General features: G+C 44.4%; 2 protein-coding genes and 1 long non-coding RNA gene across 3 annotated transcripts; 1 reads left to right on the forward strand and 2 right to left on the reverse strand.

Moving 5' to 3' along the window:
- Positions 1–326: 326 nt before the first annotated feature.
- On the reverse strand, positions 327–5,036 carry LOC310812344 (tissue alpha-L-fucosidase-like). The gene is made up of 8 exons (XM_083680860.1): positions 4,539–5,036; positions 3,965–4,099; positions 3,612–3,855; positions 3,414–3,490; positions 3,106–3,229; positions 2,783–2,973; positions 1,239–1,338; positions 327–1,107 (listed from the first exon to the last, which is right to left on the reverse strand). Exons 1-8 carry the CDS (start codon positions 4,901–4,903, stop codon positions 973–975), a joined length of 1,371 nt encoding a protein of 456 aa, XP_083536986.1. The 5' UTR covers positions 4,904–5,036; the 3' UTR covers positions 327–972.
- LOC310812346 lies at positions 4,154–8,343 on the forward strand. The gene is made up of 3 exons (XR_014554505.1): positions 4,154–4,262; positions 5,975–6,074; positions 8,215–8,343. It is a non-coding gene; the product is annotated as an uncharacterized lncRNA (long non-coding RNA).
- zbtb8b (zinc finger and BTB domain containing 8B) lies at positions 5,274–9,949 on the reverse strand. The gene is made up of 5 exons (XM_083680859.1): positions 9,834–9,949; positions 9,029–9,220; positions 7,490–8,414; positions 6,600–6,778; positions 5,274–6,327 (listed from the first exon to the last, which is right to left on the reverse strand). The coding sequence occupies exons 2-5, from the start codon at positions 9,200–9,202 to the stop codon at positions 5,971–5,973; spliced, it is 1,635 nt and encodes a 544-aa protein (XP_083536985.1). The 5' UTR covers positions 9,203–9,220; positions 9,834–9,949; the 3' UTR covers positions 5,274–5,970.
- Positions 9,950–14,553: the final 4,604 nt, after the last annotated feature.

Below are 14,553 nucleotides of genomic sequence, written 5' to 3' on the forward strand. Positions count from 1 at the left end.
AAACAATAAAAACAAATTATAATTTTTTGAAGCAATAGAGCATTATTGTCAAGACACTTAATCATATTTTTGTACAATATAAATGTAGGCCTAAGTCACTTATGGAGACGGCTGAAAAGAGTACTATAAAGATCAACTGTTTTAAGTTGACAAGGGATATCAGCTAATACCTATTTATGTTTTTGTGTTCATCAAGCAAAATCAGGAGGAGGAAGTCTCACCATTTTGTTTTGATTGTAACATTGTTCATGGGAGTGTGATTGATTTGGAATGGCTTTGAATTTATCGTTTCTAAGCCATAATGTGGACAATCTGTTTATAACAAGTTTTTTTTTAAATCCTTTTTATGTTAATTTATTTCATTTGACAAGTTTGCATAGTAATTCACATTCACATCACATTGCTTTTACATTGTAAATGAAATCGTCACTGCTAGAAAGTGCTGGCATTCTTATCTTCAGTAATTGCTACTAGTGGCACATCATGTTAGAGTTTGCTAGACAGCAGTGTGACCATGTGCAATTCTGTCTCTATTTAGCGAAACAATATTTGAGAATGGAGCTTCACCAGAAGGCACAAAAGGTTGAAAAGGAAAAATAAATTGTTAGTAAATAGAAATAGAAGAAAGAGGAAATGAGAGGGAATTGTAGGCCCTTCAGAGGAAAACCAAAAGGTTAGAGGATAAGGAGGTCGAGAAGGAAAGGGACCAAGACAAGATGAATAATTAATAATTAATTTAAAGTAAACTATATACAGAAACATTATTTTTCCAATTTGAGCAAATCATAAAATCAATCATAAAACAACATACTATTTCCTGATAGTTTTCAATACAAATGTATTGAGAATAAATGTTTTACTTCATAAAAAATCATTAAATCAATAAAGATATCAATAGAAAATACACCAATATGTGAGTAATGTATTCATCAAGTGTAGGTGACTGCTAGTTTCGGTCATTACTGCCTTCCCTCACTCCACCCCTTCCAGTTTCAGAGTCCAGCCATGTCCCTGGGACTCTGGCATCTGAGGCATGAGCACCATCAATCCTGAGGGCAATGTCGGTGCCCATTTCAGGGGCATGGGTGGGTTACCCAAGAGTGTTACCTAAGAACATGGATAGAGACAATTGTTTTCAAGTATATATATATATATATATAATTTATTAATATATATTGAAATTATATTTTATGAAATATAGAATATATCTTTATTTTCATTCTCTCTACTATACTTACATTGGTGGCATCTGTTGTTTTGGGTGTATCGATAACAAACACCATTTTGGGTGGCCATGCAAGCAGTATGGCGTAGACAGAGGTGTCCTTAGCGGTGTACCTGTTATACAATAAACATGGTCACTACCTGCTAGACACCCAGCAAAGATCTCACCCATAGTGAATTAAGTTATCAGACAGCATCCTTCCTGCGTGACACTTTTGCATGCAGCTAAAAAAATATTGTGTGGTAATAACAATATTATAAGCATAATAAAGTACTGCTGAGTCCTGTTTTTCCATATAATCATATGCTTTTCCTAACCCAGTTACTGTGTTGCCTATAATCTCTCGACAATAACTGACAGCAAATTGAACTTTGGAGCCAACTGTAGGCATGTGCTCTCAAAACTGCAATTCAGGTTATTTCCCTTGGTAAACTGAGAACGGCTGAATGTTACATTTTACATTTATGGCATTTAGCAGACGCCTTTATCCAAAGCGACTTACAACAAATAGATTTGACTAAGTAAGTGAATCATCTATCCATCAGTCATCGTAAGAAAAGTCAATCTGTGCTAGGAACAGGGGCTATTGGCAGTCACAATGCTAGAAGAAAGGAATATTTTTTTTTTTTTTTAATGTATTTACAGTAGAGAAACTTTCACAGGAGGGTAGTGGGGATGAAGAGGTCTTTAGGAGGGACCGTTAAGATGTAGCCTGAAGAGATGGGTCTTCAATCTACGGAGGAAGATAGGTAGTGACTGACTGCAGTCATGACAGCAGTGGGTAGCTCGTTCCACCAGCGGGGCGCAAGGACAGTGAAAAGCCGTGACCGAGTAGCGCGGCTGCTGTATGCACGTAGAGGCGGTGGTGCCAGGCAGCCAGCCGAAGTGGAAGAGCAGAGTTATCGGGCAGGGGTTTGTGGGCTGACCATTGCTTGCAAGTACAGAGAGGCTGTTCCCTTTGCCGCCCGGTAGGCGAGCACCAGGGTCTTGAATCTGATGCGAGCTGCTACCGGGAGCCAGTGAAGGGTGCGAAGGAGGGGGGTGACATGGGAGACATGGGAGATTGAACACTAGACGGGCGGCAGCATTCTGGATGAGCTGCAGAGGCCTGATGGCAGAGGGAGGGAGCCCGGCCAAGAGTGTGTGACAAACAGGTCTGCAGTCCCTCCTCAGCAGCTGAATTGAACCTGTCCTCACCTGTAATAGGTTGTTATGTCTCAGGACCAAGAGAGCCCTTAGCAGTTTTGTGCCAGCATCAGCACAACTTTTAAATGGATATTGATTTTTAGGCCTTAGTGTTAGTCATGTAGCCCATGTATGTGTATTTCTCTTGTACTGTTTGTAATGCATTTATTGGACTGTCTAATGTGAATACCACACCAGGAGTTCCAACTGGGAAAAATAAGACTACTAGTATTCTTTTCTACTCTACCTTTGTTAAGCTGACACAAACAAACATTAATTCACAGTACTGTAACATATCAGTGTTCACTTCATTACTCAAATGTCAGAGCTAATCTGTTGTTTTGGTGCCCTCTCCTGACCACCAGCTCTCACCAGACAGGCACCGTGCTGTTCTCCGTCTGGACCCTCCAGGGTTTGGAGGAGTAGATGGCCTCCCCATTGAGCTCCAGCCAGGCACCCATGCCCCTCAGCCTCTCCTCAAACACTGGAGGGATCATCCCATCCTCCATGGGCCCGATGTTCAGCAAGTAGTTCCCCCCCAGGGCCACTACGTACACCATGTCCTAATGCAGAGAGGGGAGAGTGGGGATCACTTGACAGGTCTTTGCTACCAAGCGTGCAAAAACTCTGGAGATAAAGTTTCACTCTTCGACACTAGAGCTCAAGAAAGAGAGACACTTCCTGTGTCCTCTCACCTTTATGATGGTGGGCAGGTCCAGCAGCTCGCTGAGCTTCATGGTTCTACGGTAACCCCAGGATTTGGTATCGATGGATTGGCACTTCTCCCACTTGTGGTCGGGCATATGACCTGGAGTGTATCTGAAATATATGAAATACACATACATCCCAGCAGTTCGCAGCATAAAGTCATAATGGACTACAAAAAAAATGTGTGCAACTTTGATATGTGCCCAACAGTGATATAGGCCTACTGTATTCAATCTCTGCATTAAATAAATCCATCTATGTTGAGATCATACTAGCAATTTGGAGTGTACTGTACCTGTCCGCACAGTTGAAGTAGCCTCCATGTTTACAGTAGCAGCCCTTACCCCATCTGTCATTGGTCACCACTACATCCTGAGGACGTTTATTCAAACCAAAGTCATTAGTGTTCTGACGTGAGGTTGTTGACAGTTAATGCAGTACCTATGTGCGACCACTGCCCTGTTGGGTAAAAACATGTCCCAGACTCTCTCACCTTGATTGGGCTGTCATTGTAGAGCCATGCCAGGAACTCTGTGGAGTTCCAGTAGGTGTCTGGAGCTTCCCAATCCCCATCCGACCAGATCAGGTCTGGCTTGTACGTCTTGACCAGGTCCACCAGCTCTGGAAGTGCCTTCCCAAACACAAAGTTCTGGGTTTTGAAGCCAGAGGCTTTGTCGGCCAGGTAGAGTGGATGGAAAAACTCGAACATGGAATGGTACAGTCCCATGTGCAAAGACCTATGAGAGCACATTGTGTGGCATGTAAATATACTGTATGTAGACTAGAGTCATGTGTACTGTGTTTTCATGTGAAAGTGAAAGACTAATACATCTAACTGGGTTCCACCTCTTCCGTACAGCTGTAGTCAGGTCTCCCACTAGGTCTCGGTGTGGTCCTGTGTCCACAGAGTTCCAGTTCCAGGAGGTTGAAGAGCCCCAGTTGGTAAACCCCTCATGATGCTTGGATGTGAACACCACATACCTGGCGCGCACGCACACACGCACACGCACACGCACACACACACTTCATTGTTATCATTACAATGTATAGTGCAGTTCCTCATGTAACTGTTTACCCCGTGTTTTTCATCCTCTTCCCCACTTCCCCATAGATACCTACGGCATCTGGCATCTCCCCTGGGCAGGTAGGTGTGGCTTATCTTATTAAAAGTATGTCTGTATTCGAATACAGTATTGTAACAACATTTTTTGAGGACAGTGACTGAAATCTGCACATACAGAAGGAGTATTGTAATTATTTATTATTTTTACTCTCGAACTCTTAAAAGTAGGCTAGTGTAAAAGTCATGCACTTTCTGAATAGTTTGGTTGATGTTTGGTGTGCATGCAACAAATAATACAATTATACACTTCACGACTCGATAATAAACATTAGCCTATTATTTTCATCGGATACTTACTTGGCACCCGAAGCCTCAAATATCTCAGCCCAAGCGTCGGGATTGAAAAATTCCGCGTGGAAATCAGGCGCAAAATCGGCGTATGTAAAGCCCTCCGGATAGTTCTTCTTCATGAACTCAACTTCGGCCGCCCGCTTTGTGTTTTTCCAGTTGTGCCAGAACCATTCACTATACAATCCGAAGCCTGGCACCGAAAAGACTCCCCAGTGAACAAAAATCCCTATTTTCGCTTCATCGTACCACTTCGGTAAGGGTCTGGCATCAAGACTAGTCCAGTCCGGCGTATATCGCTCATTCTCTCCGCGTACCACTGCAAATACTGCAAATAGTAGCGGAGTCGCTAACATTAAGCATGTGGTCCGCATTGTCAGGATTCTAAGAAATAGCTATAATGAATGGCTGTAGACAGTGCTATCATCGCGCTTTATATGATATGTTATGGCCTTCTGTACATAGGTAGTCATATGATTTGCGGTCGCTGCGTCCATACCAGGAAGGAACCGAGAACTGCTACCTAAGCAAACCAGTTAGGTTCGTCTGATCAGATGATCTCTTGATCATGACCCCAAACTAGTAAAAACATGATGAGTCATTCAGGCCATGGTGCATAGCATTCATTGAGTTGGCCGTTAGGCTGTCAAAACACAGCTAACATCTCAAAGTAAATCACTTAGTACCGCGCCTTAGCATTGTTTTGTACAATAACGACAACGCTGAGGAAGTTTAAAAGGAAAATGCACACAGTATATTTTTATTTGGTCTGAATGGTATGGGGTACACATTGCTGACTTGTTGCATGTGGAAACAAGTGCCTGAAGCAATAATGCATCAATGTAACAAGAAACAGTACCTATGTGTCAACAAATATTCATATTGAGCTAGACCCTCAAAAAAAACAATCCACAAAAATTATGACATGATACAATTCATAATACTGCATATGAACTGTTGACCAATATAATTAATCTCAATGGACATATCCTCACAAGACATATAAAATGTTATCTAAATCATTGACCCATATAACCTACTCTTACAGTGTCATTTAAAGATGTTGGATGAAACACATTTCTTTCCAAGGCTCAAAGAGAGTACAATGATACACAGAATCATTACTACTAAGACAGTTAAAGATTTGTTTTCCAAAGTTCTTTTGTATTCCTCAGTTTATGGAAGCTTATAAACAGTTTGACCTTGTATGACATCTCCTCCTGACCTTTCATGGCATCTCCAGAGTCATAAGGACACAAACTAATTGTTTTCCATTAGTCACCTGTGCCCTGTTTGAATACTTTTGGGACGCATCCTTCTTTCCTTGCGGAAATCTGTAAGTGAAAGCAACATTTGCACCCTACCGCTTTCCCCATGATTAATTCAATCGTCCTTTAACCCAGTACGACATTAAGACATTTACAATAATGCCCTTGTGGTTTCAGGAGAGGGGACCTGGAAAGGACGCTACAGAGATTTCTGAGACACAGCCCAAGTCTCCTCCTTCATTCGTTGACAGTTGCCTGTGATGTTCCTGTTTTTCTTGTAAGTCCTCAACCCTGCCTCCAACTTCCACTTCATCCACATCGTCCATGAAGCTGGGCCAAACAGTGTTCCCATCTCCTCGTTCCATGGCCTCTGATTGGTTGGCAAGGTTGTCTGGGGCGGAGTCATCGTGAGTGGTGGTTACACAGGTGCAGCTGTCGCAGAGGCCAAAACGTTTCAGACTGTGAGATAAGGCTCCAGTGAAGGTGCGCCTGCACCCCTTACACACCACAGGCCAGCTCGACCGGTGGACCTGCGTGAGACAGACAAAAAAATAAGCATAAAACCAATAGGCAGACATTAGAATGCAGAAAAGAAAAACTGGCAAAGACAAACACCACAGACACACCCAGTGACACACAAAAGACACTCGTGTGCAAAATTCTGTTTCTGATATGGTCGCCTCTCTTTGGCTTAGGTCAACAATGTGGTCATGCCTGGCAATGTAAACGCCTTTGTATGCACACACACACACACACACACACACACACATTCTTTCTGTCTGTCTGTCTCTCTGTCTCTTACACTGAGGGAGTGACTGCGCAGGTGTTCCTGTCTTGTGAATCTCTTGCCACAGATCTGGCAGGGGAAAGGCCTCTCTCCTGTGTGGCAACGGATGTGCCTCTTCAAGATGCCCTTCTGCTTGGCAGTGTAGGGGCAGAACGGGCACTTGTGCAACTTCACCGGCACCACCAACCCGTCACCTGCAGGGGGAGGCAAACACTTTAAGCCAACTTCTATGGGATAGAGTCTTATTATTCATAAAATTCAACTGAACTGAAACTGAAGAGCATTCAGGGGTTCAAGCTGGGTGCAATCACAAAACTTTAACAATGTTTTTGGTGGTAGGGATACAAAGGAGCAGGTTAACAAAGTGTAGTCAACTTATTTCCAAGGGCAGAAAGAATCTGATTGGTTTAGGGAAGAACACATCCAATTGGTTTCTAAAAAGTCATTGGGCAGTGCTTAACAGATGCCCAACTTTTGAAAACATAGCAGAGGTTTGAACTGAATCTTGTAAATAAAACTTTTGAGTTTTATTTACAAATTTGAAACGTTTTTAAATCATTATTGTGTTACAGTAGTCAGACAAATGTGACAATATCTCTAAGTTTGGGTCAAGCACAATAGGTAATTGAACAAAAAGTCTTAACTGGCCTCGGGGCAGCCATTGGAATTTTAAATGCTGTTTAAATGCTTCCCCGGGGGCAGTAATGTTATTTGGGGATCAGATCACTTGGTCATTTTTAACTTTATATAGCTTATTCAACTAAATATTGTGATAACGTCAGTAGGAGCTGATTTACTGGTATAATTGAGACATGGCAAAAAAAACACCTGCCAAATGAGGGTAGATTTTGGCATTGGCAGGTAAATCTGTAAATGTTGGGGATAGGGTCATCTTATCAAATTACCTGTGTCCTCTCCATACCAGTCACTCTGGATCTCCATGATGGAGGACCCTCCCAGCCCCAAGCCTTCGTCCACCCTGCCTCCCCCACCCCCAGGGCCCAGGCCCTGGGTAAAGAGCTGGCCCTGCTCCCCTCTGTCCCTGTGGGGGCTGGAGCCTCCCCTCAATAGCACCTCCATGTACTGCTTGACGTGGTATCCACCATAGGCCAGGGAAGAGTGTCCGCTGCTGGGTGTAGGGCTGGAGGACATCAGCCTGTCATGGTGGTGGTGATGGAGGGGGGGGACGGTGAACAAGGACAGGTCTTTGGTACCAGGGGACCCCTCAGTCTCTTCATCTGGGTCGTACTCAATCTTGGGGTGCACCAACTCTAGCTTCAACCCTGAGGAGGAGGAGGAGGAGGAGGAAGAGGGGGGCTTGACCTGGTCACTGTGTCCTGTCCTGCCCACACTCACAGAGGGGAAGTCTCCCCTGGAGCTGCAGTCACTTTCTGAGTCCCTGCTGGGGCCAGGCGGTGTGGGGAGGGCCACTGAGGAGGGGGTCCCAGTGGAGGGAGAGGGCTCCAAACTGGGGCCCCCGTCTCCTTCTCGAGACGGAGAGGCTATCGCTCCAGGGGCACTGGAGGGGAGCAAGAAAGGGGTGCCACTGTCCGCCGGACCCTCCCCTCGTACCCTCTCCTTCTCTCTGTTCCTCTCTCTTTCTTTATCATTCTCCTTCTCTCTGTTGCAGATCTCCAGGGAGGAGCGGATGTAGCCCTTGCAGAAGCTGACCACGTCGGTCATCTGCAGGTAGCTGGCCGCAGACATCACCTCTATGACGTTGTCACTGCGCAGGTCCAGACGGCCAGAGTAGAGGAAGTCCAGGATGGTGGAGAACGCCTCGGCTGTAACGATGTCCAGAGACGCTGTGCTGTGCCGCTGACCACTGTCCTGAAGGGAAGAGAAAATAAAAATAACTGTCAAAAAACGTAAAAAAATAATAATAATAAGTCAACCAAGCAAAGATCCTTCTGCATAATGCAATTTAAAAGGGGCAATGTGGGATTGGTACATCCATTTTGAACTTTTAAATTAATGGTATATAGTCATTAATTCTCGAGAAATGTAACTTGTATATGAGCTTAGTTCAACCGACTAATCATATCAGAACTGAAAAAAAACTTTTTTTTTTTTTTAATCCTTTGTTTGTAGCCTAAACAATGTAATCGTAAACGTGTTGATCCCAGGGATGGTCAGTCCTTGCACCCATAGCTCCGTCTTTGAATTTGAGAGTGGTCACAGCCCTAGTCTGTTTACCAAAAAAAGTGGTGGGGTTCCCACTTTGTTGTTGTTTGAATTCCAGATTTGCCCCTTTAACAGGCCTTATAAAAAATAAGTCTAAATCTGAACGGTTTTTGCCACTTGAGTAAAAGCTTCAAACAAATAGGCCAACTAAACTTTGACACACTGAAGCAGTGCTTCTGCTTTTGATTATTTCCAAAGACAGACTGTGTCGGCTATATTCTATATGACTAGAGCCCCCCCACCCCTCCACTTCTGCTTACCTGCAGGTAATGTACCAATAGGGCCCGGAAGTAGCCGCTCCCAGCAAATAGGACGTTGCGATGTGCCTTAAAAACCCTCCCCTCTACAAGGATGCTGCAGTCACAGAAGAAGTCCCGCTTCCGCTGCTCGTTCAGCTCACATAGCAGCTTAGACTGGTAGCTTGGCACCTCCATCTCCACCACGTATGGGCACTAGATAAGGGGAGGAGAGGAACAGAGCGTGAGTTGAGACAGTTTGAATCACTGGTAGGGCAGGACCTCCATCTTTGCTCCTCAATGAGATCTACTGAGAGAACAGGAGGGAGCGAGAGAGTGGGGAGAAATTGATGGAGAGAGCTGGGGGGGCAGGATAGATGGGAAAGAAGGGAGAGGGAGAGTCAGGGTGAGAAAAGCAATGGCGGGCAAACCAAAATTGATCAAGAAAGAAAGTAAATAATACTTCATTAAGAGAATAGATAAGAAGGAGAAAGATATATATATATATAGATACACACACACACACACACACACACACACACACACACACACACACACACACACACACACACACACACACACAAGAATGTTCATGCCAGTTAACCTAACCATAAATAAAGGACAGGAAAACGACGCTCGCAAATAGCCAGAAATAACTGTAGCTGTCTAGCTGTGACGGTATTGGTTAGTCAAGGCTATGCGAACCCACTGTAAACACGACTATGCCTAGCTAGCTAACGTGCTAGCAAAGACAATCGGCTCCCAAATGCCTGTATCGGTCAATAAGAAGACATCAAAATAAACGTAGCGTACATATGCAATACATTACCTGTCTAAACGTTTAAAGCTGTCAGTAGGGCAACCATAGAGGTGTCTGACAGATAGCAAATAGCTGCAGTTAGCCTGTTAGCAGTTACTTCCTGAATCATTCCTGCTCTGTGTACATGTCCGCAATGATCCCCCAGGTGTCGTCCAATGAGAGACGAATGTGTGACAGACTCTATTTACTGAGTCGTTCATTGAGTCGTTCGTTCGACCTTCTGATCGCAATGAATCCTACATCAGGATTAATATAAACTCTCCTCCGTTTCAGCAGCAACCAAAATTCGAATAGCCTAAGCTAATGCACTCTTCCAGAAAACGGCGAACGAAAGTCAGATCATTCATTGTACAGGATCTAGTTCTCCTGAACGAAGTAGTCACATTAGTGTGAAATAATTAGACAGTGGTCGGAGCACGTCTCCGAGCCGTTGAACGGGAGCAGCGCGTATTAATCCTGCTTTAGGATTTATTGCGATCAGAAGGCAAACGAACGATTCAAATGGCTTCAAATGAAACGAATCATGGCTCTCGAGTAAAAGAGTCGTTCAAAAAGAACGAATCGTTCGCCAACTGCACATACTCAATTCCTCTACTCGTTTCCCTGTGATGTTTCCAGTAGGACGCGAGGAATCGTGTTTCAAACGATTGAAAAATGGCTTATGTATAGAGATCCAGCATTTACAAAATTACACGGATTGGCCCAAGGGGGTGTTGTAGTAAACAACTGAAATTCCGAAATTATAGTTTGTCCTGACGCTCACTTTTTTCATACACTCAAATCAACCATATCTATATTTCCCCCTTAGGAATAGATCACACAAACTGCATCAATAGAATTAATGTGATCTGACATGATCAGCACGAACAATGTTTAAATGATTCATAAAAATGTAACTTGTAGTTTTCTTCATCATCACAAGAGGGCATACAATCACAGCCATATTGTAACAAGCCATGGCTCGGAACCTAGAAATCCTGCTCGATTGTCTAGGTATTTGTGTGTAACTCTTTTTGGCAATGAGGATTGGCTTAAATTTCTATGTAAATCATGGAGACAATTGTATGTCACCATAATCCTACCCAGGATGAAGTTGTACTAAAGCTGATGGTGGGATTGACCCCAGCTCACCTGGGGAGCTACCATTTTATCAATGAGGGGGGGTTGATAAAGTTGTATTGGATTGAATTGGATTGAGCAATTGACCACCATTTACACCATTCATTTAAAAAAAAAAAGAAGCTTTTATCTTGCCGCCATTGTTAAGGCTTGGAGCAATGATGATGATGATGATGATGATGAGGAACCTCACAGTGGGCCCCTTTCCTCACGTGCCTGGTGTCCAACGTGCAGCTGCATGACCACAGAGGACTCGCGCCTGCACACATTGTCCACACAAGAATGCATGTTTATTTGCCTTTCGTTCCGGAGAGAAAATAGTTCCTTTTTTTATTTTCGGACACAGTGAAAGTAAACAAGCAGTTCCTTCAACACTGCACCGCACCCTTTTAGCACAATCCATAGCTCTCAGAAGCGGTTTTTACACCGAGGGGTCCCGACCAGGCGACTTATTTGTTTCAGATATTTTCCCATGGTAAACCCAGAAAACACAAAGGCTTCGTGGTGGCCTGTGGAAACCGCAGGGTAGGCGTACATGAGCCTCCATACTCACCCCTTTTGAAAATGAAATTTATGGTGCCCCATAAAACTCCATTCACGCTCATAACCCTAAATATAAACCAGTATAAACCAGTATGGTGTGTATACTTGACCTGATCAACAGTTCTATGGAGTCATAACCGACCCAGTCTCTTAGACTGGCCGTGCTAAAATGCAGGCCTGGCCCAGTTGAACTGAGGTGAACTCTGAGAGGTATCCTTGGTTCCTTGGACTTTCTTTTTCGCTGAGTAAGGGATACACTAGGGCCTTTTGTTTTGGTCACTTGTTAACAGAGCACCAGGCTTTTTTCCAATTCCTGTCAGTTCTGTAGTTCTGGCGCACCCATCAAAAACTTCTTCAGCTAACTTTGTGTTTTCATTTTGTGCAATTCGTGCACATTGGTTTGTAGCATGTAGCATGGGTGGAGGAGGTGGGTCAAATCAGTTTGCAGCAAAAAGTTTCACAGGGTGATATGCAACTAGAAAGGTGGTCTGACCATTTTAATAACATACTTCTCTCTATATTTCACTATATTTTCACATATTTCATCTGACCTACAGTATAAGGGGAGATTAATGTGGTATCCAGTTGTCATGATGAAAATAGGTGAAATATAGCATGTATTGAGACATTCAACATTCAACCCTGTCTGCCAAATGATCACCTAAACTTGCTCTACAGATCAATCAATGACTAACATAGACGTAGACAATCATGGGATCTGGCTCAAGGTTTGCAACCCCTGCCGTGGTGTGTCACCCGCGGGGCCTTATAAGCTGGCACACAGACTGCCATAGGCAGCCCTGAGTCCCTGTGGTCTCTGCTTCAGCACATAACAGGCACTTATGACTGCATTTTCCCAGGCCGAGACAACACATCACGGTCGCAGTGAGAGCCACAGAGAGTCCCTGATTAAAGAGTAGGGACAATGGAGAGAGAGGGAGCCGGGGACCGTGGTGGCATTTTCCATCTCTGCCGCTGTCTCATGGGGGGACCAAATATGTGCCGTGAAACGTTTGAATTATCCCAGAATCTCAGGAATTCAGACTGAGGCACCAGTGAGAGGACCCTCGACCAGTGATCAAAGAACACAGAGCACAGTGCGGTGGTGTGGTGGTGGACTGTATGGGGGAGTGTGTGTGTGTGTGTGTGTGTGTGTGTGTGTGTGTGTGTGTGTGTGTCTGTATATTTAGAGTGAGACAATGTGTTAGTGTATGTTTGTTTTGTTCTGTGTATTTCTCAAGATGTTTTGTAAGCCTTTGAGTATGAGGATCTCTAAGAAATCCATTTGAAATTGTGTGTGTGTCTGTGTGTGTGTGTGTGTGTGTGTGTGTCTGTGTCTGTGTGTGTGTATCCCATCATTTAGAAGCTAATACGAGGGGCGCCCCTCTCTAGTATGAAGACGCCATTCTCCTCTGTGGTCGTGGTGGAGGAAGAGAAAGAGGGGGAAACCTCTTCTTTCTCTCTCTGTAATTACCACTTAATGTACTTTGGTCATTTGGAGACGTCTGTCTTTCTCCTTGTCTTTCCTTTTCTCTCTAAAGGAGGAAATGTATCACTGCCAGAAATAAATCTGTCAGCCTTTTTATTATCGTATATTTAGCACAAGAGGAGTGCAGTAAGTGGAGTTGTCGCAGACCACAAGCTTCCGGTGGCGTAGGACCGAAAATGGGTTAGGAGGATGGAGGCAGGGTTGGACTTGAGGGAGGTGAAAGTGTCACAGTGTCACTGTTAGGGACAGGGAACTACAGTAGACATGCCCTGGGAAGCTTGTTGTTGACTCTTCCTTTCTGACCTTACTCAGTCCACAGAGAGTTTATGTGAGTGTGTGTGTGTGTGTGTGTGTGTGTGTGTGTGTGTGTGTGTGTGTGTGTGTGTGTGCGCACACGCCTGCGTCCATGTGTATATTTGTCTGTTGATGTGAGAGCTGGAGAGAGAAAGAAAGTGTGCTCGTGTTGGAGAGTGCCCATGTTTTTTCATGCTTGTTTGCGTGTCGCTCTGTACTATGTTTGTTTATATGTGTGTGTGTGTGTGTGTGTGTGTGTGTGTGTGTGTGTGTGTGTGTGTGTGTGTGTGTGTGTGCGTGTGTGTGTGTGTGCACGTGCACTGCACACACCTGAATTTTCGTATCAGTCAGCCTGTTTGTGTCTGTGCGTTTACGTCCCTCTGCCATCACAATACACTACCTAAAGCCCAGCCACAGCTCTGTCCCTGTGTCTGTCTGTAATGACAGACTGGCATCGCTGTAATTAAGTTCAAACATAGCAGACTGGTGGCCCGGGCTGGAGGCCCAAATACAGCGCTATCACACAGACTCACCACATGGCAGACTGACTGCTTCTCAACATAATTGTGTTATCCATCCATCACCCTCCCATTGGAGGAATACTGCACACATACACACACACACACACACTTAACACACACACTTTCCCACATCAGAACCCAAATTAGTTAGCATCAAAGAGTGCAGGGAAGGCTGGTGGTGGTAGAAATCGGAGGACAGGCTCATTGTAATGCATGGAATGGAGTAAGGAATGGCATCAAACATGTGTGTTTGATTGTGTGATACCATTCCATGCATTACAATGAGCCTTTCCTCCAATTTCTACCTCCACCAGCCTCCACTGAAACAGTGATAATGTACTGTTTGCCATACAAAAGAGATCCATACAATAGATCCTGGAACAAACAGATGTTTTATACTTGTTCTTTGACACCCACTCTCCACCCACCTTTCTTCCACTCCTCCTGCACACTTACCATAATCCCCTTCCAGGAACTCTAAAATTAACTCCTCGCCGTCTGGAAAGCCGCAGCAGGTTCAATGGTGGTTTTAGGGGCTTATTCCTGCTCTCTTGAACTGCCTGAAGGTGTTGGCTGGATGGGTCTCTAATAACACTCATCAGAGGTGCCACTCTAAAGAAGGATTTGGGAAAGTGAAAGGCTGTCAGACAACTGTGTCATATGGTGTCTGAATTCCTTGTAAACTAGGAGACGGCATTATCTTCCGACAGGAGGCATCACTCATTCCTACCGTATGCCACTCCCGTCGACCAACCTGTCTTGT

Source organism: Argentina silus, assembly GCF_951799395.1.
Source record: "Argentina silus genome assembly, chromosome: 11".
NCBI classification, from domain to species: domain Eukaryota; kingdom Metazoa; phylum Chordata; class Actinopteri; order Argentiniformes; family Argentinidae; genus Argentina; species Argentina silus.

Coding starts and splice junctions, on each gene's coding strand:
- LOC310812344 (XM_083680860.1), bottom strand. CDS start 4,903: ATGCGGACCACATGCTTAATGTTAGCGACTCCGCTACTATTTGCAGTA. Junction 4,100..4,538: donor TTTGAGGCTTCGGGTGCCAA/GTAAGTATCCGA, acceptor CGTGCGCGCCAG/GTATGTGGTGTTCACATCCA. Junction 3,230..3,413: donor TACTTCAACTGTGCGGACAG/GTACAGTACACT, acceptor CATATATTTCAG/ATACACTCCAGGTCATATGC.
- zbtb8b (XM_083680859.1), bottom strand. CDS start 9,202: ATGGAGGTGCCAAGCTACCAGTCTAAGCTGCTATGTGAGCTGAACGAG. Junction 6,779..7,489: donor CTGGTATGGAGAGGACACAG/GTAATTTGATAA, acceptor CTCCCCCTGCAG/GTGACGGGTTGGTGGTGCCG. Junction 6,328..6,599: donor TGCGCAGTCACTCCCTCAGT/GTAAGAGACAGA, acceptor TGTCTCACGCAG/GTCCACCGGTCGAGCTGGCC.